Genomic DNA, 22,068 nt, shown 5'->3' on the forward strand with positions numbered 1-22,068 from the left:
GCAGCCCCTGCTGCAGTGGGTTGCCATGGGCTACCGTGTGTAGCCAGCAGCCAGCGTGAGCGGCCAGCAGCCGCAGTGAGCGGCCGACCAGAAGCCAGCGACTGATGTGCCTCGCCCGGGAAGAGCGCAATGATGGTGCCAGCTTGAGCCAGTGAAGCAACGTCCTGCACAACTAGACTGAAGAACAACGCAACAGTAACTTGTCTGTTCCCCTTCCCCCAATTCCCCAGCGCTGTTCCCATCCCCCAATTCCCCAATTAAAAAAAACAACAAAAAACCCCACATTAAATCAAATTCACTGAATGATCCAAACAACTGAAACTTCACTCAGCAATAAATTGGTAAATAACCACTTCAAAACAGCCAATTGTAAGGTCAGCAATAATGACAGGAACAGCAGCTAATAACTGTAGAAACCAATTTCTATCATGAGCAATCCTCACTATGATTGGACAGCTTACTGAGTCATGTCCAAACAATAAAAACTCCATTCAAAGTATACTTTAAATACTAACTTAAGTAACTAACTACTATCCATCAACACAGAACACTGCATTTAAGAGATGTTAAAACATCTGGAATGCTTGCAAATTGACCTAAATGTCCAGAAACATTGAAATGATTAAGAAAATGACATTCATTCAATGATGTATCATGAAACTATTAAAAATTATCTTACTAAAGACTATAGAAGACTAATGTGATAGAGTGATGGAAGCATCACGGCGAAGTAAGAAGACACCTTTGTTTCTCCTTTTAAATTTACAAGTAGGACAACCATAACTCAATAAAGGGTCCCCCACTCAACACACAAACATGCCTGAAAGATCCACCCATTGGAACATCTGAAGGTGAGTAGACTAGATCAAGTACGGGTGACTGGATGGGGGATGGACAAGATGGCTGATTCAGAGGGCACTCGGTACCCACCATAGTTCCAGTGAGCTCAGCAGCCAGAAGCGGGGTGGAGTATTATTGAAACCCTTACACTATGGCCTAGATTGTAAGAGGGACAGAAGCTGAGATCCTCTGAGAAAATCCATCTCCCTTCTCCCCTCCTCATTGTGGCAGACTCTGGTAGAGATGACCGGGAAGCTTAAAACACAGCACTGCTAACAGCCATTACTGGAAAGGAAGCAGAACCACAAACCTTGAAATTGCCTTAATAACCCCACCCATCCAGGCAGAGTCTAGTAAAGAAGGATGAGAAGACCCATACAGCATGGCTGTACACACAGCATGGCTGTATACACAGCTGTTGCTGGCAGTGGGACGGAATCACAAGATCACAGATTTGTACCCTCCTATACCTCACACATCCTGCAGAGTCTGGTAGAGGCAGTGGAGATGCCTTAAAAAACACAGCAGGGCCAGTGACCATGAGTAAAAAAGGAGGAAGTGCTGGGAGCTCACAAAACCAGTTCTCCACTACCTGCCACATACCCCCACCACAGCAGTAGTGCTCTATAACTGAGGCCAGCTGTCACAAAGGGAACACCCATCATTCCAGTGGCTAAGCACCATTTTCCTTAACCGAAGCAATCACAGAGGCACAACTAGTATAGGAAAGAGAGAAAAAACTTGCGCTATAATATCATCTCCTGGAAAATAATAGAAAGCACCTTACCTATTAACCTGCTAAATTGTTGGGAACAAAATAGCATCTAAACAACAAAAGAACTCACTACCGCAAATGCATAGGCAGAGATATATTGATCCAATACCAAGAAGATAATATAGGAGCACAGAAATAAAATGAAAAGTCTCCAGACATTAAATTCAAAGTCATGGAAGGATGTGATTTAAATGACAGAAAATTTAAAACTGCAACTATGAAGATGCTCAACAAAATATAAGAGAACCCAGTAAGGCAATTCAATGAGCTTAGGAAGAAAATTAATGAACAAAAGGTATACTTTACCAAAAAGATTAAAACTACAAAACAGAGCCAAAGAGAAATTCTAGAGCTGAAAAACTCAATAATGAGAGGAAAAATGCATTGGCAACAGCAGACCAGATGGGTGAAAGAATTAGTGAGCTCAAACACAAAAACCTAGAAATGACCCAGGAGAAAGAGAACTAAGAGTTAAAAAATGAATGAATGAATGAATGAATGAATGAATGAATGAATGAATTATATGAGAACTATCTGACTCCCTCAGAAAGAGCAATATAAGGATAATGGGTATACCAGAAGAAGAAAAGAAAAAGAAACAGAGAGTCCACTCAAAGAAAAAATTGATGAGAACTTCCCAAGCCAATGGAAAGAATTAGACATTAGAACAGAGGAAGCTAACAGAAAACCATATTATATCAACACAAGACCTTCACCCAAGATACATATTTTTCAAAATGTCAAAAGTTAATGACAAAGAAAGAATTCTAGGATTCCGGTCAAGATGGCAGAGTAAGTAAATGCTTTGCTTGCCTCCTCACACGACAACATCAAAATTACAAATAAACTACAGAAAAATGACAGAGAATTGCCTGAACTCTAGTTGAACAGAAGTCTTATAACTAAGGACATACAGAAGAAGCCACATCAAGACTGGTGGGAGGGGCGCAGAAACGGAATGAGCTGATCCCACACCCATGTGTGATGGTTAAAATTTGAGAGGGATGTTTCAGCTGCACAGGTCCCTCCATGAATAGCGAGGGGTCCCAGGCTCACACTAGGCTGCCCAACCCAGGGATCCAGTGTGGAAAGAGAAGTTCCCATAACTTCTGGCTACGAAACCAGCAAAGATTGTCACTGAGTGACACAGAGGGCTGCTGGAGTGCCAGGCATGGGCCTTCTATTAGAGGGCCCATGCACAGTCATACTCGCTGACGTGTGCTCTGAGCTCCAGCTTTGGGGCAGCAGCACCAAAGGTGTCAGGGACATATGGAAAGGAAAGGAATTATCTGGCTTCAGGGAGGGACAGCATTCTCCATGACAGAAGCACCAGCAGAAGCCATTGTTTTTTTGTTGAGCTCCACCCTCCATCCCCATCCAGCATGTAGACACAAGTGGCTGCCGTCTCTGAGTCTCCATCAACCTGGCAAACACTGTTCGCCTAGCCCTGGTGATTCCCTGAGATCCTGCCTCACCCAACTTGCAGGACCATCCAAGACACTTCCAATGGCTTTTTTCTATACAAACAGCCTGTATTGGTATTGGCTCATGCTGCAGACTTTCCTAAAATCTCTCAAAGGTTCACAAACCACAAACAAGCAGCATCTGGACTCGGCATGCCCCGTACTACTTGTTAAGCAGTCCCAAGCCTGGCACTAGCGGTAGCTGGCCTCGGTTTGCAGGTTAGCCTCTCCTAGGTACCTACAAGCCCAGCACAAGTGGCAACCATCTGCACATCACTTTGTAGCTCATACCAAGTGGCCCTTGGCCTGCACCAGATCCCCTCACAAGCGGCCCCAGAACAAACACTCCCGGTGGCCAGCCTCAGACCACACCAGAGCACCACCCAACCACCTCCCCAAAAGACACACCCAAAGGACAGACTTGGTAGGCACCAGAATGCTGCTAAAGAAAATTCTGCATTCAGGGTGAGGTACAATAGCTTCCCCACTGTCGTCATGGCCAGTCCTCACAACCAATCAGCCTGAGGGTCAATTCCCTCCAACTGATGTGAAAACAGCAACCAACGCTCAACTACAATAGGAGGGCACACACAACCCACACAAGGGACACACCTGAAACACCCAGCTAAGGTGAACAGGGAGACTGTGCCACTGGGCCCCACAGGACATCTATTAATAAGGCTACTCTACTAAGATAGGGAGACATAGCAGCCCTACCTAATACTCATACATAGAACTACACAGAGAGAGGGAGCCAAAATGGGTAGACAAAGAAACATGTCCCAGGTAAAAGAACAGAACAAAGCTCCAGAAAAACAACTAAACAAAATGGAGACAAGTAGTCTATCAGATGCAAAGTTCCAAATACTGGTTGTAAGGATGCTCAATGATCTCAGTGAGAACTTCAACAAAGAGATAGGAAACATAAACATTGAGATAGAAAACATAAAAAAGAACCAGTCAGATATGAAGAATACATTAGAGGGAGTCAACAATAGATTAGATGAAGCAGAGGATGGAATCAGCTATTTGGAAGTTAAAGTAGCAGAAAACACCCAATCAGAACAGGAAAAAGAAAAAAGAATACAAAAAATAAGGATACTTTAAGGGGCCACTGGGACAAAATCAAGTCTACTAACATTTGCATCATAGGGGTACCAGAAGGAGAAGAGAGAGAGCAAAAAATTGAAAACCCATTCGAAGAAATAATAACAGAAAACTTCCCAACCTGATGACAGAAATAGACATATAAGCCCAGGAAGCACAGAGGGTCCCAAACAAGATGAACCCCAAGATTCCCACACCAAGACATATCATAATTAAAATGCCAAAGATTAAAGACAACGAGAGAATCTTAAAAGCAGCAAGAGAAAAGCAGTTACCTACAAGGGAACTCCCATAAGACCGTCAGCTGATTTCTCAAAAGAAACTTTGCAGGCTAGAAGGAATTGGTAGAAAATATTCAAGGTGATGAAAAGCAAGGACCTACAACTAAGATTACTCTACCCAGCAAGGCTATCATTTAGAATTGAAGGATAGATAAAGCACTTTCCAGACAAGAAAAAGTAAAGGAGTTCATCACCACCAAACCAGTATTACAAGAAAAGTTAAAGGGACTTCTTTAAGAAGAAGAAAAAAGATAAAAAATATGAATAACATAATGGCAATAACTACATTTCTATCAACAATTATTTTCAACGTAAATGGATTAAGTGTTCCAATCAAAAGATAGGGTGGATGAATGGAGAAGAAAACAAGACTCATACATGTGCTGCCTATAAGGGACTCACTTCAGATCAAAAGACACACACAGACTGAAAGTAAAGGGATGTAACAAAGTATTTCATAAAAAAAAAAAAGCTGGCATAGCAATACTTATACCAGACAAAACAGACTTTAAGTCAAAGGCTATAATAAGAGACAAAGAAGGACCCAGTAACCCCACTTCTGGGTATTTATTCGAACAAACCCAAAATACTACTTCAAAGGGATATGTGCATCTATATGTTCATTGCAGCATTATTTACAATAGCCAAGATATGAAGGCAACCTAAGTGTCCAAGATAGACGATTAGATAAATAAGATGTACATATTTACAATGGAATACTAGTCGGCCATAAAAAACCAAAATCTTACTATTAACAACATGGATGAATCTAGAGGGTATCAGCTAAGTGAAATAAGTCAGACAGAGAGGGACAAATACCATATAATCTCACTGATATGTGGAATCTGAAGAACAAAATAAATGAACAAACACAGAAACAGACTCCTAGATACAGAGTAGAAACTGATGGTTGCCAGATGAGAGGTGGGTTGGGGAGATGGGTGAAAAAGGGGTAGGGGTTAAGAAATACAAATTGGTTGTTACAAAAAAGTCACGGGGATTTAAAGTACAGCATAGGGAGAATACAATCAATAATACTATAATAACTACGTATGCTGTCAGATGGGTACTAGATTTATCAGTGTGATCATTTTATAAGTTATATAAATTTCTAACCACTATGTGGTACACCTGAAACTAATATAATATTAGATGTCAACTGTAATTGAAAAAAAAATAAAGTTGTACTCCTGAATTTTATATTAATTAATGTTACCCCAATAAATTTAATTTAAAAATTTTTTAAAGGCTTATTAAGGAACATGTAAAGATTTTACAATATAATATTAAGTGTTGAAAAGAGAAAAAGAAACAAGTGCATATGCCCTACAACTATGAAAAGAAATACACATACACGTGGCTAGGGAATGAAATGAAATATGCAAAAATGAAGCCTATTGCTATGTTAAATGTTAGGATTATAGATGTTATTCATTTCTCTCACCCCACCCCCAAAATCAATTTTCCAAACATTTTGATTTGCTTTATTTCCATTATAATTTTTTCAAGCCATTTCCTCCTTACCGTAAGCATTATACATCTTGGGACCCAGATCTGGCCTAACAAAGTAGCTTGGCAGCCTAGAGGCCAAGTTCAGTTTGCCATCTCTCCGTGTATACTCAGGCAGTGGAATGTTGGCCATCAGATCATCAAACCTGGTACAAAACAAAGAATTTAAAAAATAAGCTTGCCTTTCTAATTCATTATTGTTATTTGTTTTGCTCCTACACAAAAGGAACAAACAAAAATATCTGTGTTCATGAAGATGGAGACAGCTAACATTAACAAAATTTAAAATTAGAATTATAGTAGTTATAAGGACATCTTCTTCATCTCCTATATCACTCACATATATCAAAATGATATGAAATATTTCAGAACAATGATTTGAGCAATAAATTCCTAAACATAAGGACACTAAGAGATGTATTATTCATTAGTTCTGAGGGATCGTTTTTAAGGTATAAGCTCACATCATGAAAATGAATCTACCAATCCACTATCTTGTTGTCTAACGCAATGACATCACAATATGGCCCTGATCCCTGGCATGTCTGATCCCACTCCTGCCTCCAGTCCAGCACTCGCACATCTGAGCTGCATCTTCTCTGGCAGGGCACTGCAGGGGAAACTTTCATTCGTCAGCCAGTTCTAAAAGCCAGTAACTTCTTCATCTCACTTAAAAATACACATCTCCAAAGTTTATAGACTAGAAATGAAAAATCAGCACCAGTAAAACTATGGAAATGTTCATATTTCCCTGAAAACTATTTTCTTAACCCCTCAACAAAGAATTTATCATACCAAGTCAAGGACAGAATCATCTACCCGCAAATCCATAATCATACCTGGAAGGCATCATATCTCTAAAGTCTTCTCCGGGTGGCCAGTCCTTAAGTTTCAACACCATTGGTTCTTTATCGTTTTTCAATCGGTCTGAAAAATAACCAAAATAACTGAACTTTACTATTCATAACTCAGAAACAGACCAAAATAAATGGTAAATTAGCATGTCATGCTTAACAATACAAATAAAATTTATTTATCTCTGCAAAATCTTTATAACCTGATATATTTAGTATATTATACAAATGTTATTTTTCTTTAATACTCCCCTCTGTCGATTCCTAACCATTTTCTACAGTGCCAAAAAACTCATTCATACCCAGGAGGCAGCAAGGGGTAGCAAAATAAAGATCACCAACTCATTTGTATCAGGGCTCTGTCTATTCTGGGTGCTTATTAAACTGCTACTCATTCTTTGAGATTTCATCCACTCCCTTTGCCCATTACACATAGCTGGTGTTCTGATAGTTGTCCCTCTCACTCAAGTCCAGTCTCCTCCTTGTATCCAGAGTTCTGGAAGAAGTGAACAGCTCCCCAACTAACAAACAGCCATGTACTTTAAACATCAAATAACACAGAAAAAAAACCAGTTTTCTGAGGCTAGCATGAAAAAGAAATGACTTGTTTTACTCAGGGAGACTCTGATGTTCTGTCCCGGGAGAACTAGGGCCAACAAGGCCCTCTCTCTTACCCGCCCCCTCCCCCGACCCTGCCCCGATATTCTGGTTAATACACATAGGGTTTAGTCAGAACTATTTTCTTGTAATAGAACTATTACCTATTGCGGGTAACACCAAGGAAGCAAGAACAAGGAGCTCTAATTGGAAAAGATACATTGATAATTATGATTAACAGCAATGACAACTATTATTTTATTTCTTGCTGTGTTCCAGTCTCTGCTAAGTGTTTTAACGATTTAATCCTTACAACTAAACACAATAACCCAATGAGATTAAGTACAATTTAATATTCTCAATTTTGGATGAGGAAATTGACAGATGCTGTAAATCATCCAGCAGAACTGAAACCGGAACCGGGCTTGACTTCAGAGCTTATACTCCTGAGGACTAACATTTGTAGCATGTTTTACGGCCAACCAAGCACTGTTCCATAACCTATTTTAAATAGGTGCACACTCCAAGAGGCAAGAAATACAGGAAATCACAGGGCACAGTGTATGTTCAGAACACCAGCAACACTTCAGTGTGGGTGGCACGCTGGGGATATGTGCAGCAGTATGGAAAAGGCAGGTTGTGACTGACTCTTAAATTAAATCAGCAAGTTCATATAATAGTAAGCACTTATCAAGAGTCAGGATGTGAACCCAGGCCTAACTGGAAAGCGCACTGTGGTCGCAGTGCCATTAGAGCCCCTTCAGAGGACCTGCTGCCCAGACACAGCTGGGTCTGCCTCCATTGCAGAGCTGCGTCACCAGGTCACTGCCTTCCCAAGGCACCAGTATGTAGAGGGTGAGGGAGGTAGAAGGGTAAAGGCCGTGACATTTCCCACTTCAGCACAATCTGAGCCAACGAGGGGCGAGACTTGCTGCAGAACTACCTACACCCGGGCTGAGGCTTTGCTGAGTCTGCACTGCAGCTGACTCCTCTTCCTGCCCAGTCTTGCTCCCCACCTCTCTCTATTTCACAGATATTGATCCCTAGGTAAATTATCTTACATCTGAAACTCCATCTTAGCATGTACCTATGGAAAACCCCATCACGTCCTATGTAAGAGTTAGCTATAACTTTGTTATAAAGTTTGTTGAAAGTATGGACCCCAACCCTGTAAATGTGGGTAACAGGGAATAAGGAAGCAGGCCATTAAAATGTGAAAGTACGTCTAAAGAGAATGACAGTGATGAATAAGCTTACTCGAATCACTGAGTCTAACGAATGAACTGGCCAAGTCTTCCAGCAGGGATGGGGGGTGACCCATGGCTGTGCTGATGTGAACCACACGGCCCAGTGCAGACTTCATGTTCTTGGAAACAATGTACTGGCTGGCTAATCCATACAAATGGCCACAGCTCAGCACACACACAAGCCTTCTCACAATCCCCCTCACCCAGATGAAGTAGACAGTGACGAGGAGACCCTGCCTCTATTAAATGAATTCACATGCTCTGGCACTTTCAGGCCTACTTACCTTGTCAAACAATAAAAAAAAATAAATAAATAAAAAGGATATATGAAAGTGAGACACATAAATAAAACCACCAGCCTTAAGTCATAGCTCTGGCTTTGGGCTCCCCTCCCACTGGGCACAAGTTGAAGCATAGCAATCCTGTCACAGGACGGACATGGAGGTTCTTGAAGAACAGATGACCAAAACCTCACCTTTCTAACTAAAAAGTGAATTTGTCTCAGTTCAGAAACATAAATTTTGTAAACAGAAAGTGGAGGAGGAAACGAGACACTAATTTTAAACACCAAATTCCTGGAAAACGCTGTTGTTGCCACCAAAGGGTCTCCGACACCTGCTATTTCAGGCCCCTCCTTTCACATCCTCAACACCCCATAAAATGCCTTTAATACATACTTGGAACATCTTCAAATCCATCCCAGAAGTCTCCGACTGTGGCTCCTGTGATGATTTCATTGGTTCTACAATTAACGAGGTCGACTTCCTGACCTCCAAACTCTCTCCTGAAGGATTCAGGTTTCCAAAGTTCAGTGTTCAATTTGTGATGCACTCCTGACACCATCACTGGCTAAAGAAGAGAACAGAGACTTTAGTTGGAATCCCCCTAGCTCTGTCCCCACACCTGTGGCAGCCCCCATTCAAACAGCTGCTGGTTTGTTTCTGTGGGTCATCCTGTCTCAGGTCCCAAAGTGCCAGCTTAGTCCTCTGAGCTCCCACTGCATCCCTTGTCTTCACCACTCATCTGTTTGCTCTCACACTACATTAGTAAGCTTCTAGGGGCAAGGATCACACCCTGGGACCCAGATCCCCTTAGTCACAGAATACCAGTGCCAAAGCCCAGGGCCAGGCAGAAGATGTAACGGAGAGACAAAGGCTGGCAGGAGAGCCTCGTCCAAACAAGGCGCTGCCGCTGACCTCCAGCCTGTTGTTGCCAGGCAGGAATATGGACCTGAGGTTGCCAAGTCCTCTGATTACCTAAGATAAGCCAGAAATCCTGATCTTTATGTGAAATAGCCTGACTAAAATATTGGCAATGAGTTCAAATTTTTTTTAAACATTATGTTATCCAGGCTGGTGGTCTGTAGTCAGTCATTGTCATCATGAGCAAATTTTAGTTAGTAGACATGTTTGAAAAAAATCTTTTTTACGATTTTTTTTGTCATTGTTAAATATATACATTTTTCTATGTGGCAATTCCCCAAGTCCTGGCCTTGTCCAAGAGCAAAGTGTTCCTTTAGTGAGGACTCCATTTGGCCCAGAAGAGAAGCCAAAGAGTCAGAAAACAAAAACCAAAACAAGAAAGCAGAGGAGCAGGTCTACGAAGCCACTCATCTCAACTATCAACCAAATATTAAGACGGAACAACACTACCCTGTAAAGCAGGTCCCTTGGGATACTACACACCGATTATGAGATGACACCACTTGGCTTAGGCCCACCTAAAACTGCCTTCAGCATAAGGTTTTAATTCATGGAAGAGGAATGCACAATTATCATATTTTGTCTAATACCCCAAATCCCATCAGCCTCCTAGTAATACTCCCACTTCAACTGTTGAGATTTATCACACAAGACTCACTGAGTCCAGGGGCCAGCTGAGTGGCTCAGTTGGTTAAGAGCGTGAGCTCTGAGCAACAGGGTTGCTGGTTTGATTCCCACATGGGCCAGTGAGCTGCGCCCAAGCTGAGCTGCTGCTGAGCTGGTGAGAGCGTGTGCACTTAGCAGCAAGGTTGCCGGTTCGACACCCATATGGGATGGTGGGCTGCGCACCCCCGCAACTAAGATTGAATAGGGCACCTTGAGCTGAGCTGCCTTGAGCTGTCAATGGGCAGCCAGATGGCTCAGTGGTTAGAGCATGAGCTCTGAGCAAGAAGGTTTCTGGTTCGACTCCCACATGAGATGGTGGGCTGTGCCCCCCGCAACTAAGATTGAACATGGCACCTTGAGCTGAGGGGCCACAAGCTGCCAACGGGCGGCTGGATGGCGACTGGACTTGGAGCTGAGCTAGCTGCGCCCTCCACAACTAAGATTGAAGGACAACAACTTGGCTGGTACCTTTCCCCAATTCCCCAATAAAATCTTAAAAAAAAAAAAAAATCCAATGATGACTGCTCAGAATCAATCAAAACCTCATTGGAAAAGACAGTTCAGGAATGTCTGCTGAAAAAAATGCCTTAATTATATTCACCCTAAACAATAAAGTACAAAAAATAGGAGATAATGTATACACCACTTACAACTGGTGGGGGGAAGGTTGGGCGGGGTTGTCAGAGTCTGTCCAAGGTACCCAGAAGGGGGAGCAAAAGACCCTCTTACCTGCCCTTGTTTCCAGCACTCCCTAAACACGTTCCAGTTGCTTTTGTTGTTGGGATCTTGCAAGCACAGCAAGCGATTGTCACATAGCCAATAGTGAGGAGTGTCAAAGCCCAGAATGCTGGGCTTGATCGTCAGTCCTTGAGGCCTCTTAGATAAATCAGAGGAAGTCTTATTTTGTACCAAAGAGGCAAAGATGTCATCAAGGATTTTTGGTGTATTCTTGAGACCATTTTCTGTCTGAATTTGAGGAAGAACACAAGTCTTAAATATGTCGTTCCCTACCATCAAAAACCCATTCCTATAATGGTAGGATGAATACACATTGCATATCCAGAAGTGTCAAAGCCAGGACCTCGAGACAAAAAGGTAAATCCCCTTCCCCCACTTGACATCACAACTCATAGAAGTGGGTACAGGAAAAAATATAACCGGAGAAAATGGCCCAGCCCGGTACTATACCCCTGTGAAGCCCACCTGCCAATGACACAGTCTTCTGTACCAGTGAAGGAAAGGCTAGGATTCATATCCCTCTTTCTACTTTCCGTCTCAATTTCTCTAGTCTCTTCCTGTTCTGCCTATATTCATCTTTACGAGGCAGGGTACAAACAATAAAACAAATGCATACCTTTCCTGTAGAGGAATTCAAGAGATTTCGCAGGAAACCAGAATTATTGTTGCTTACAGGTGTCAAAATTGTGCTGTTAAAAGTATGGAGGACCGTGCTGGATTTGCTCAAAGGGGGGAGAGGTGGAAGGCATTTGATTTCATTCTTTAAAATTGGCATCATTGGTTGTTTTTCTAAAAATAAAACCAAAAACATCTAGATGGAAAAGCATTCTGAAAGGCAAATCCCCTACTAGTCTTCTATTAACAGAATTAATTTAGAACTTGGCTTCGTTTATTAGAACCAAAAAACTTAACAGGATAAATACTAATGACATTACTGATTTAGACAAGGATTTCTAACTGGTATTAAAATAACAAATATCCAACATTCAATGGTAAATGGTAAATGGCATTTTTTAAACTTTCAGTTTCTATTTGTTTGTTCCTGGTATATAAAATACAATTAATTTTTGTAAATTAACGCTGTAACTAGCAACCTTGATAGATATGCTTATTAAATATAGGTTCTTTTAGATTTTATACATGTATAATCAGATTATGTACAAATATTAACAGCTTTAGCTCTTTCTTGCCAGTCCTACTATCTTGTTTGTTTGCCTTAATGCAATAGCTGGGACTTCTAGTACAATGTTTTTAATAGTGATAGCAGGTATACTTATGTTTTTCCTGAAGAGAGGAAAACTGTAAAAAAAATATTCAACCAATTAAAAAAATTAAATCATTATTTATGATGTTTTATTGTAGAAACTGTCAGTTTTATTGTAGAAACTCATTATGTTAAGGATATCCCTTCTGTTCCTAATTTAAGATTTTTTTTTCCCAAACAAAATCATGAATAGGTATTGAATTTTACTACTTTTCTGTGTCTTGTCATATGATTTTTCTCCCTACTTTTGAATGTTTAACTACACCTGTATTTCTGAAGCCCTTGTTCATGCTGTATAATTCCTTTATTTATAGTGTTGAACTCTATTCACTGAAATTTTGTTTTAAGATCTTTGCAAGAAAAAAATTGACCTGCAATTTTACTTTCTTTTAACATAGTCAGAAAGCAGAGTCATGTAAATTTTAATCTAACTACCTAATTCCAAACGCCATGTTCTTTATACTATCATCAAGCATTCTGAGACAACAGCACAGATGAAAAAAATAAAATTGAAGCCAGAACATTCCAATTAGACAAAATAGGAACTGTATATAGAGTAAAGATAAAAGGCAAAAAAACAAAAACAGAAACAAACAAAAACTCCCTCAATCTCATTCAATCTTACATAAGAGTACCATCATCAGCGAAAGTTCTCCGCAACGGTGCTTCAGTTTGAAAACACCTGCATTTGTGTCAGGTCTCAGGGTGACTACAGGAAACCACTTTCCACTGCACACGATTCCAACCACTCCGTTCTCACAGCAACTGAGGTTGCCAAGACCCTCTCCAAATGAACTAAAGTTCCCAAAAACCGACAGGAAAGCAGGAAATGCTCACCCTTGTTCTCCTTGTTGACGTTCCCACTGGTCAGGTCTGCCAGCCAGTTTAAAGGAGATGTGCTGGCCGGACAGGCTGGCTTTATGCTGCTGGCTGGCTTTGGGGCAGCTCCCCCACCCACAGCCACTGGCTCCAACACCGATGGGTTCTGCTGGAGCACGGTGCCAAGAGTCGGTTTTTCTCCAGCTAAGGAAGTCTGAGTATAAAAGGAAAATTTTACATAAGCTGAAAAATTACGTTTCCCCTGTCTTACCTTCTCCCCAAGAGCTTACCAGTAAGAGATAACTATTATATCCAAAACAAAACCAACTAACAGCCCTGGAGATCACCACAGCTGCAGTACTCTTGTAATAATAGAGCAGAACTAGAAGGTAGGAGAGAATTCAATTTTTTAGCTTTCCCATATTACTAGTGAAAACACAAGATGTGTTAAGAATTTAAATACAGCAAAATATTCCTCTACCCCTTATCATCCACCTCACACTCACACATATCCCTATCACTCCATCTACCATGTTGCTTTACAATGACCAGTTGGTGCCTATCTCTCCTAGGAACTCACCCCAGTATCCTGAACAGGCACTCAAAACAGGGTTGCTTAATGAATGAATAAATGAAGCAGGGTAGGAAAGGTACAGCTGTGATTTCAGAAGGAAACTGGATATAGAGAAAAAAAAATGCTCTTGGTTTAACACAGTGGAATGGGGTTTAAAATTTGATGAATATCTCTTGAAAGAAGTCAAACTAAAAAAAAAAACCAAACTAGAAAGAGCATACCACTTATCTTTCTGTTATTTGAAAAACTGCCTTCACAACTCAGCTGGTCAGTTTATGTATACATTAAGAAGGAAAGGACAGTCAAATTCCTGCGTGGGTCCAGCCCCCCCTTATATGTGATGTAATCTTGATGCCCAATTGTCAGTCTTGTTCACTATTCCTCTAGTATTGACGAGGAAGCTGAAGTACACAGAAATCAGTTCATTTGAGCCCAAGTTAAGCTACTAGAAAGTAGCAAGAAAAAACTCAAATTCAGTTCTGACGCCAAAAATCACAACTACCCATACTACCTTTACTCCACAGCTTTATGTAAGTGTAAAAAAATTTCTCATTATTAAACAAAATGTGGCATAATGATTACTGGGGTGAGGGAGAGAAAGGGGGGCAGCGGAGATGAAAGGGGATGACTCTAGGAAGAGCACCAAGGAAATGTACATTTTTTGATGTTGAGTGATGGGTACATAAAGATTCACTTCAATATTCTTTCCTTCAATTCTTCATATACATTATAGGTAAAGTATACCTAATTTTTAAAAATTTAAAGCTTATCTGAGTCATTTTAACTCTGCAAAACATGGGAAGTTTTTAAAAACCCATACCAATTCGATAGCAATGTAGTAGGTAGACTATAACAGAAGAGGTTTTTGCTTTTCCAAGAAACAAAAATTAAAAACCTACTAAAGGAGGCTAAAATTGAGGTCCAGAAAAGTAATGTGAAAAGTGAGAATGGGTCTATGAAGTGTCACATGTAATATATGAATTCTCTTTTCACTGACAGCTGTCTCCATGTTCGTTTCAAATATAGTATAGAAATCGTTGGGTTATTTGAAAGCAGACAGACAACAGTCACAAGGATGGTGAACCTAAGCATAAACGGTAATACCTGTTTCATGTCTTCCTTTGAGGTCGGCTTTGAAAAGAGTTTGAATTGCCTGTTTGAACAGGGACAATTTGCCTTGATACCCCATTTTGCTCTTACAGAATGAACAATGTCTCCAACATCATACAGGGCTAAAAGAAAGGGCAGAGGCAAACATATGAACAAGGATATTAGGTATTTTCAACCTCAAAATAACAAAGCAGAAACTGACATTTCGAGCAGGATTACTACTTTTAGCAGCATGATCTTACATTTCTTCCTTTTCATCCTGCTAAGTATGTCTTCCCCCAAAGTCATCATTTTCTTTCCTTCCACAAAACTATTTACAAGACCACCAACAACAAGTTTTGGAGGCATTATTTCATGCATTTCGGGACAATTTATGGTATACACTAAAATAAAGTTAGTAAGCAATTAATTATACTATACAAAGTAAAGCCAAATTACCAGCTTCTTTGAGCTAACCAAAACAAAGGGAAAAGAAAATCATCACATCACATGAAATACCTTTTCCAGGAATGATCTGTGTAGGCATTAGGTTCTCTGGTTCATGTATCTGACTCTTCACACATCTTATCCAAGAGAAAGTCTTGTAGGCAGCACCTGCAAATAACTGATTTGTAGTAACCGTTCTTCATGGACTCTGGCCCCTAATAGTTCAGAAATCCATCAACCACAAGTCAATGAAAGGCTTAATTTAAGTGTGTAAGGAGCCTGGTGTAGAATCAAGTCAGTTCTCACCCTGTTGGCAATTTTTCCTCTTCATCCGGTAGCAATCCACACACACTCCAAACCCACACCGAGGACATACCCAGTGCAGGTTGAAGATGGTGGTGTCACACACATCACACATTTCTCGAACACCTTTGACAGCTCGCTTCCAAGCAACCTGTCCTAGAAAAATCAATAAATCACTTAGTCTTGGCGGGGAGAAGCCTTCTGAAATAAAATGTGTAGGGGCTGGGGAGTTGATGTTATTCCTCCCTCTGACTGGAGTTCCCATTAACTCTGTTCAACTTCCAGAGCCCATCTCAAATTCACCCCATCCTCAGGCCTCTTCACCCTGTAAACAGTCGGATGTAGTTTTAACCCCTCTAGGAGAACAAACTCCACACAAGCAGAATCTCTGCCCAGGCTGTGCCCTGCTCCCTCACCTCTCCCACCACCCAAGGAGCCCTGCACATTACTGATGTGCAGTTATTAAGTACAGCTGAATAAATCAATGAAAAAAGTAGCAGTGGTTACTCTGGAGCTCAGACACAGGTGCCACACAGTGGTTCTTCACCTTTGGGGTCATGGGTCCCTTTGAGAATCTGAAGGCAGCATGGACCATGCTTTCTCCAATGCAAAAATAAAATCGACTCAGATACCAAACCCAACATTTGGTGTAGTGTGTCAGGTTATTCAGATGCCCTGAATCTACTCAGACTGCCCTTTAAAACCACAGGGCGCGTAGGGAACTGGGAGGGAGCAGCACATTAACTCAGTGGGGGCACAATAGTCCATAGTTGGTTCCTTCACAGGCCAGAGTTAGAAACATAATTTTGTTTGTGCCATGAGTGATGCAGGTACCCAGGACTGACTCACACTAACCAAATAACCAACAGATTAAGGCATAATCCAGAATTCTACACAGTAGCATTTTCGAATGCAGGGGCCAAGCCCTGATAATCGGAGAAGGGCCTTCCAGTATTGGGCAGGACATATAACTGCTTGCCCCCCCACCAGTATGTAGCAATGCCAGCTCAGGTGACCAGACCAGGTATCAGAAGCCTTAAGGAGTATGAGCAGCGGGAGGACCTTTTCCTGGGTTACAGAAAAGCCCAATGTCTGCTGATCAGAACACTCTTTTTTGTCTGTCTGTCTCACTCCTGAACAGAACTGCATCAATACTGCCACAGTCTTGTTCTACGGAGAACATTTTTGTCCTAATCTAGTCTGTGGTTAACTCATTCATTCTTCAGACTGACCACAATGCAAAATGACCAACTTCACTTTACATGGAATTAATCCAATTGCTGAGTGAAAATCTGCCGTTTCATTATAATGCAATAGCTCATTGCACAATACATAGAGCTTTAGACATTTTGCAAATGAGATTTTAGGAACTTCCCCTTGGTCACTTGGATTAGACTGTTTTATTAGAGAATAGTCTTAGATTTCTAGCCACTATCTAATGATTATTCGTTATTGAAAAGACAGAATAAATGTATAAAGGTTGAGATCTGTTTCCTAATTTCAGGATGAGTGGGTAACCCCTCTGGGAACACCTTGTGGTTGCATCTTTCAATATCACTCAGAGTGAGCTCCTCTCTAACTGACCCGTTAAAGGAAATAACAAGGAACAGAGTTATCAAAAAGGCAAGGAGGAAAGGTTAACCACATTTACAACTTCAAGGACAGAGTTTCTTAATTATGCCTATTTCTGTATTTGAAAAAATACATTTTTCAGATGACCCACATTTAGCAAAGAAAAAAGCATCAGTTGTTTAAAACAGCCCTGCTGAAACAGGAATGAAGCTATTAATATATCCCAAGAAGTGTTTCTACATTCCAATCATTTATATACCACCTGAGACCAGTTAGTTAAGAATTTTTCTGTAAATCTACTACTTTTACTTAAATGTATATGATAAAGAAACGTATCTACCAAAAATAGAAAACCAGTATCACTTGTCCTAAACAGATTACAGGAAAAACAACTCTAGTAAGATTTTGACTTTATTAGAGTCTACGCTACCTCAGCAGAATGGTGTGATTTTAAAGCTGCTCTTCTCCTCAGCATGACTTTGGCTGCCCCAAGAGCTCACAATCCCATTTCCCCACCTAGCTCTGAGTTCCTGCTCCAGGGACTACCCCAGTTCACATTCCTTGGACTCTGAGATGTAATAGTATCCCTACCTATCCAATAAATCATTTTTGTGCTTAAGCTAGCTTCAATTAGTTTCTGGTACCTACAACCAAAATTCTTAAGACTGGTATGTGTGGTTGCTTGTATTGAAACATTCTTCGCCTATGCAAAGCCTCAAAAGATATCCACTAGAGCAGCGGTTCTCAACCTGTGGGTCGCGACCCCTTTGGGGGTCGAAAGCCCTTTCACAGGGGTCGCCTAAGACCATCAGAAAACAAAAAGATATTTACATTATGATTCATAACAGTAGCAAAATTACAGTTATAGAGTAGCAACGAAAATAATTTTATGGTTGGGGGTCACCACAACATGAGGCACTGTATTAAGGGGTCACGGCATTAGGAAGGTTGAGAACCGCTGCACTAGAGGAATAGAAAAGCTTCGCTTTTAACTTTCAACCCCTTGGGAAAGAAAGAAATGATGGAAGAAAATGCAAGACTTAAAAGACAGATGTCCCTTGGTGCTTCTGGTTGGCTATCTCACTTTTACATAGGCATGTTAACAGACATCATACCTTGAGATGTCATGTAGAAGCTCTGGTTCTAATGTGTCACCCACACCGATCCATATGGTTCACTGAGCTGCCAGGTCAGTGTGAGAGTGGAGGACACCTGCAAACACCCAGCTGGAACCTCCAAGTATTTCCTTACAATCTCGACTCTAACAGGATCATTTTCTTCTGAGCTTGTTCCCACTCTCATGCCTAAGACCCAGCCCCCCAGACTCTAATTGAACTTTTGTCTTAAAATAAACCACCCCGAGGCCTCATCCCCTTCTGGTGAGCACACACTGCTGATAAGGCTGTGCAAATGCCACCACCACCTCACCTTTACCTTTTTAACAAAAAAAGTTCCACTCCTTTGGTAATTGCCCCCAAATAAATCCCACAGGTAAAGTGACTGACTTTGATGAAACCAATAGGCAGGATCTGTTACAAAACGAAAACTGCAACCTCATTACACCAAAGTCATCTAAACTTCAGGGTGAAAATGAAACCCATGCAATTAGGACTTAGGTATCATTTAGGAAGAACAATCAAGTTGGACTCAAAAATCCTACCCCCTAAGAGATGCTCTTACTGTGTGGCTCAATAGTTGACATAGCTTCCTTTTCAGAAATCACCATTTGACAGAAGTGGTCTCCAATGTTGGCCAGGATGTACTTTGCTGTGTCCAAATCAGTCCCCACAATGTTTTTGGTTAAAGGCAACCACAAGCCAATCGCTTCACTGTCATACTTGTTTGGTGTTAAGAAGCCTTCTACCCGCAACACACCATGTTTGTTGAATTGTAACCTAGAGGAAGTAGAGGGGAAAAAGTGTGTTACACACACACATACAATTAATTTACAACTTATAGTTACTATTTTTTTTTTTAAGATTTTATTGGACAATTGGGGGAGGGGAACAGCGCTGGGGAATCAGGGGAAGGGGAACAGACAAGTTGCTGTCCTTTTGTTCTTCAGTCTCATTGTGGAGGACGTTGCTTCACTGGCCCACTATGGTATTATCATTGTGTTCTTCCCGGGTGAGGCAGAACGGTCACCAGCCTCTGGATGGACGCTCATGGCGGCTCTTGGCAGCTCACATCGGCTGCCGGCCTCTGAGGCTGGCTGCCGGCCACACACAGTAGCTTATGGCAGCCCACTGCAGCAGGGGCTGCAGCCTACGTCGTCACCAGCGACTCATGGCAGCCCAGCTCCAGGTCGAGCTGTTGTTCAGCATCTTAGCTGTAGAGGGCAGTGTCACTGGCCCTCATATATGGGATCAACCGGGGCCCTGCTGCTCAGAGCTGGCGTCCCAAGCCAGCTCTTAACCAACGCGCCACTCTGCTGGCCCTATAGTTACTATTTAAATGCTATTTAAACCAACAAATTCCTTCCCAGTTCTCTATAATCTCCAAGGTTAATTATAGCCAACTATTATTTGGCAACATCAGCAGAAAAACTAAAAAAACTTTCCAGAAGATAGGGAGTGGGGAGGTGGGTCTGTACTGGAACCAAGATCTAATCATACTGCCTCTGGGGACAGTTGTTGAGCCACCAGGCTTGGGGCTTAATAGCAAGGACAATCACAAGTCACTGCAGAAGAAAAATGATAACAAACAGAAGGGATAAATAATCTGATCACATCTGAAACAACTACGGCTCCAAGGATAATGCTCAGAATGGAAGACTAACCCTGGACAGTGACTGAAGCCAAGACCACGTAGCTCCATAAGGTATACAGCACCCCTATGAATCCTAGCTGCAGAGTACAGTGCAAGCTTCGGGAATGAGAAGCCATGTTAAGATGGGCCTCAGTACCTAAAAAGGTGCAGTAAAAGGCAGAATACTTTCTCGGTATTCTCTTTCAATACTTCCGATACCTGAATGTTTTTTCTAAGCTATGTATAAGTTTTTAATTTATTTTAAACACATTATATGTCAATCTAGTTGACACAGAAGTAGACCTAAAACATATAATAGGATATAACAGGTTTAACAATCATTACACTATTTATAGAAGAGGAGGAAGTGCCGACTATGAGGTTTGTGGGGCTAATGTAAAGATTTCACAGTAGAGATAGTAATTAAGCTTTCCCTTGCAAAAAAAAGGGGACACTAGGTAAAAGAAGGATGGCGAGGAAATAATATTTCATACAAAACCAGGAAAAATGCAGGAACCTTGATTTCTTTGCTAGTCACTGAGCAGTTACCGAAACTGAGACTATCAGACACACATAAGTTGTATTTTAGAAAAACCATTTATTCAGAAGAGCATAGAATGAAGTGGAAAGACACTGAGAGTTGCATAACAGATGCAAATGTATTTTAAGCAGTCCAAAGGAGAGGTGAAAGTTTTTAATTGCTAGCCTGAATTAGAGAGAATCATAATTCTGAAGTTAATTTGAAAGCCATTTCAAAGGGGGAGATGGCAAGCTGGGTCTGGCGGCTGAGCTTTGCCAGTGGGGGCTTAGCCCTCCCTATTTTATCTGCAGGGGAATTTAATGAGAAACACACTCGATGAGGAAGCTAATGACAGCCTCAGTCTTCACTCTAAACATGGCGGGGGAAAGGGAGCTCTGTATTTTAAATTATTATATTCTTTTTAACCAAAAATGTGAGTTTGTTCTATAAGATTGTCGGGAAAAGTCATAATGTATTTTTTCTGTTTTTCAACTGTCATTTATTTATATAAAGAACAAAGATCAATCAATGATATACTGCCCGTTTTGTTCGATAACCTTTTGCCATCTTTCAGTGAGCTCCATAGTTCCCCGTTCATAGAAGGACCTGTCTTTATTGGCGAAAAACTGAACAAGGTGCTGATTTACAGCCTCATCTGCATTGAATGTTATACAACGCAAGGAGTTTTGAAGAGAGCAAAACAAGTGGAAGTCTGACAGCGCAAGGTCAGGCGAATATGGTGGGTTTGGCAACACATCCCATCCAAGCTCCAATAATTTTTGATGGGTGGTCAGACTTGTGTGTGGTCTCGCATTGTCGTGATGGAACACAATTCCTTTATGATTAACAAGCTCTGGATGTTTCTGGATGATGGGTTCATTCAAACTGTCCAATTTCCCACAGTACACATTTGAATTGTTTGGTTCCTTGGTAGGAGCTCAAAAAACATGACACCTTTAAAATCCCACCACACTGAAAGCATAACCTTCCTCTGATGAATGTCTGCTTTCGATGTCGTTTAAGGAGAATCATCACATTGGGATCAAGACCATTTGCGCACCACATTGCTGTAAACAATACACTTCTTATCACCAGTTATCAGTCGCTTAAAAAAAGGATCGTTTTCCTCATGTTTAATGAGCATATTGCAGATGTTTATACGCGCTGTAGATGAACTTCTTTGAGTTCATGCGAAACCCAAACATCAGCCTTGCTTACGTATCCCAGCTTCTTTAGGTGGTCGTGAACGCTTGAATGATGGATGTTCAATGTTTCTGCAATCTCTCGTGTCGTGTAACATGGGTTTGACTCGATCAATGCCTTTATTTTGTTGTCATCAATCTCGGTGGGCTTCCCTGACCGAGGAGCGCCGTTGAGATCAAAATTACCAGCAGGGAACTCTGTGAACCACCATTGGCACTGACGTTCTTGTAGAGCATTGTCACCGTGAACT

At 41.2% G+C, this 22,068-nt stretch overlaps 1 protein-coding gene across 4 annotated transcripts in view; it reads right to left on the reverse strand.

The window, feature by feature from the left end:
- KDM3A (lysine demethylase 3A) overlaps positions 1–22,068 on the reverse strand; it is a 56,756-nt gene that overhangs the window by 7,167 nt on the left and 27,521 nt on the right. For 3 of the 4 annotated variants that reach the window (XM_019631507.1, XM_019631503.1, XM_019631506.1), the window contains 10 exons: positions 19,028–19,242; positions 15,779–15,931; positions 15,545–15,640; positions 15,041–15,168; positions 13,381–13,576; positions 11,896–12,068; positions 11,271–11,507; positions 9,351–9,522; positions 6,815–6,902; positions 5,991–6,121 (listed from right to left, as the gene is read on the reverse strand). In XM_019631507.1, the coding sequence (XP_019487052.1) occupies positions 5,991–6,121; positions 6,815–6,902; positions 9,351–9,522; positions 11,271–11,507; positions 11,896–12,068; positions 13,381–13,576; positions 15,041–15,168; positions 15,545–15,640; positions 15,779–15,931; positions 19,028–19,242 (1,589 nt within the window). The remainder of the gene's footprint in view (positions 1–5,990; positions 6,122–6,814; positions 6,903–9,350; positions 9,523–11,270; positions 11,508–11,895; positions 12,069–13,380; positions 13,577–15,040; positions 15,169–15,544; positions 15,641–15,778; positions 15,932–19,027; positions 19,243–22,068) is intronic. The other variant, XM_019631504.1, reaches the window with a different exon arrangement.

The sequence above is a fragment of the Hipposideros armiger genome, unplaced genomic scaffold (genome assembly GCF_001890085.2).
Source record: "Hipposideros armiger isolate ML-2016 unplaced genomic scaffold, ASM189008v1 scaffold_1003, whole genome shotgun sequence".
Taxonomy (NCBI): domain Eukaryota; kingdom Metazoa; phylum Chordata; class Mammalia; order Chiroptera; family Hipposideridae; genus Hipposideros; species Hipposideros armiger.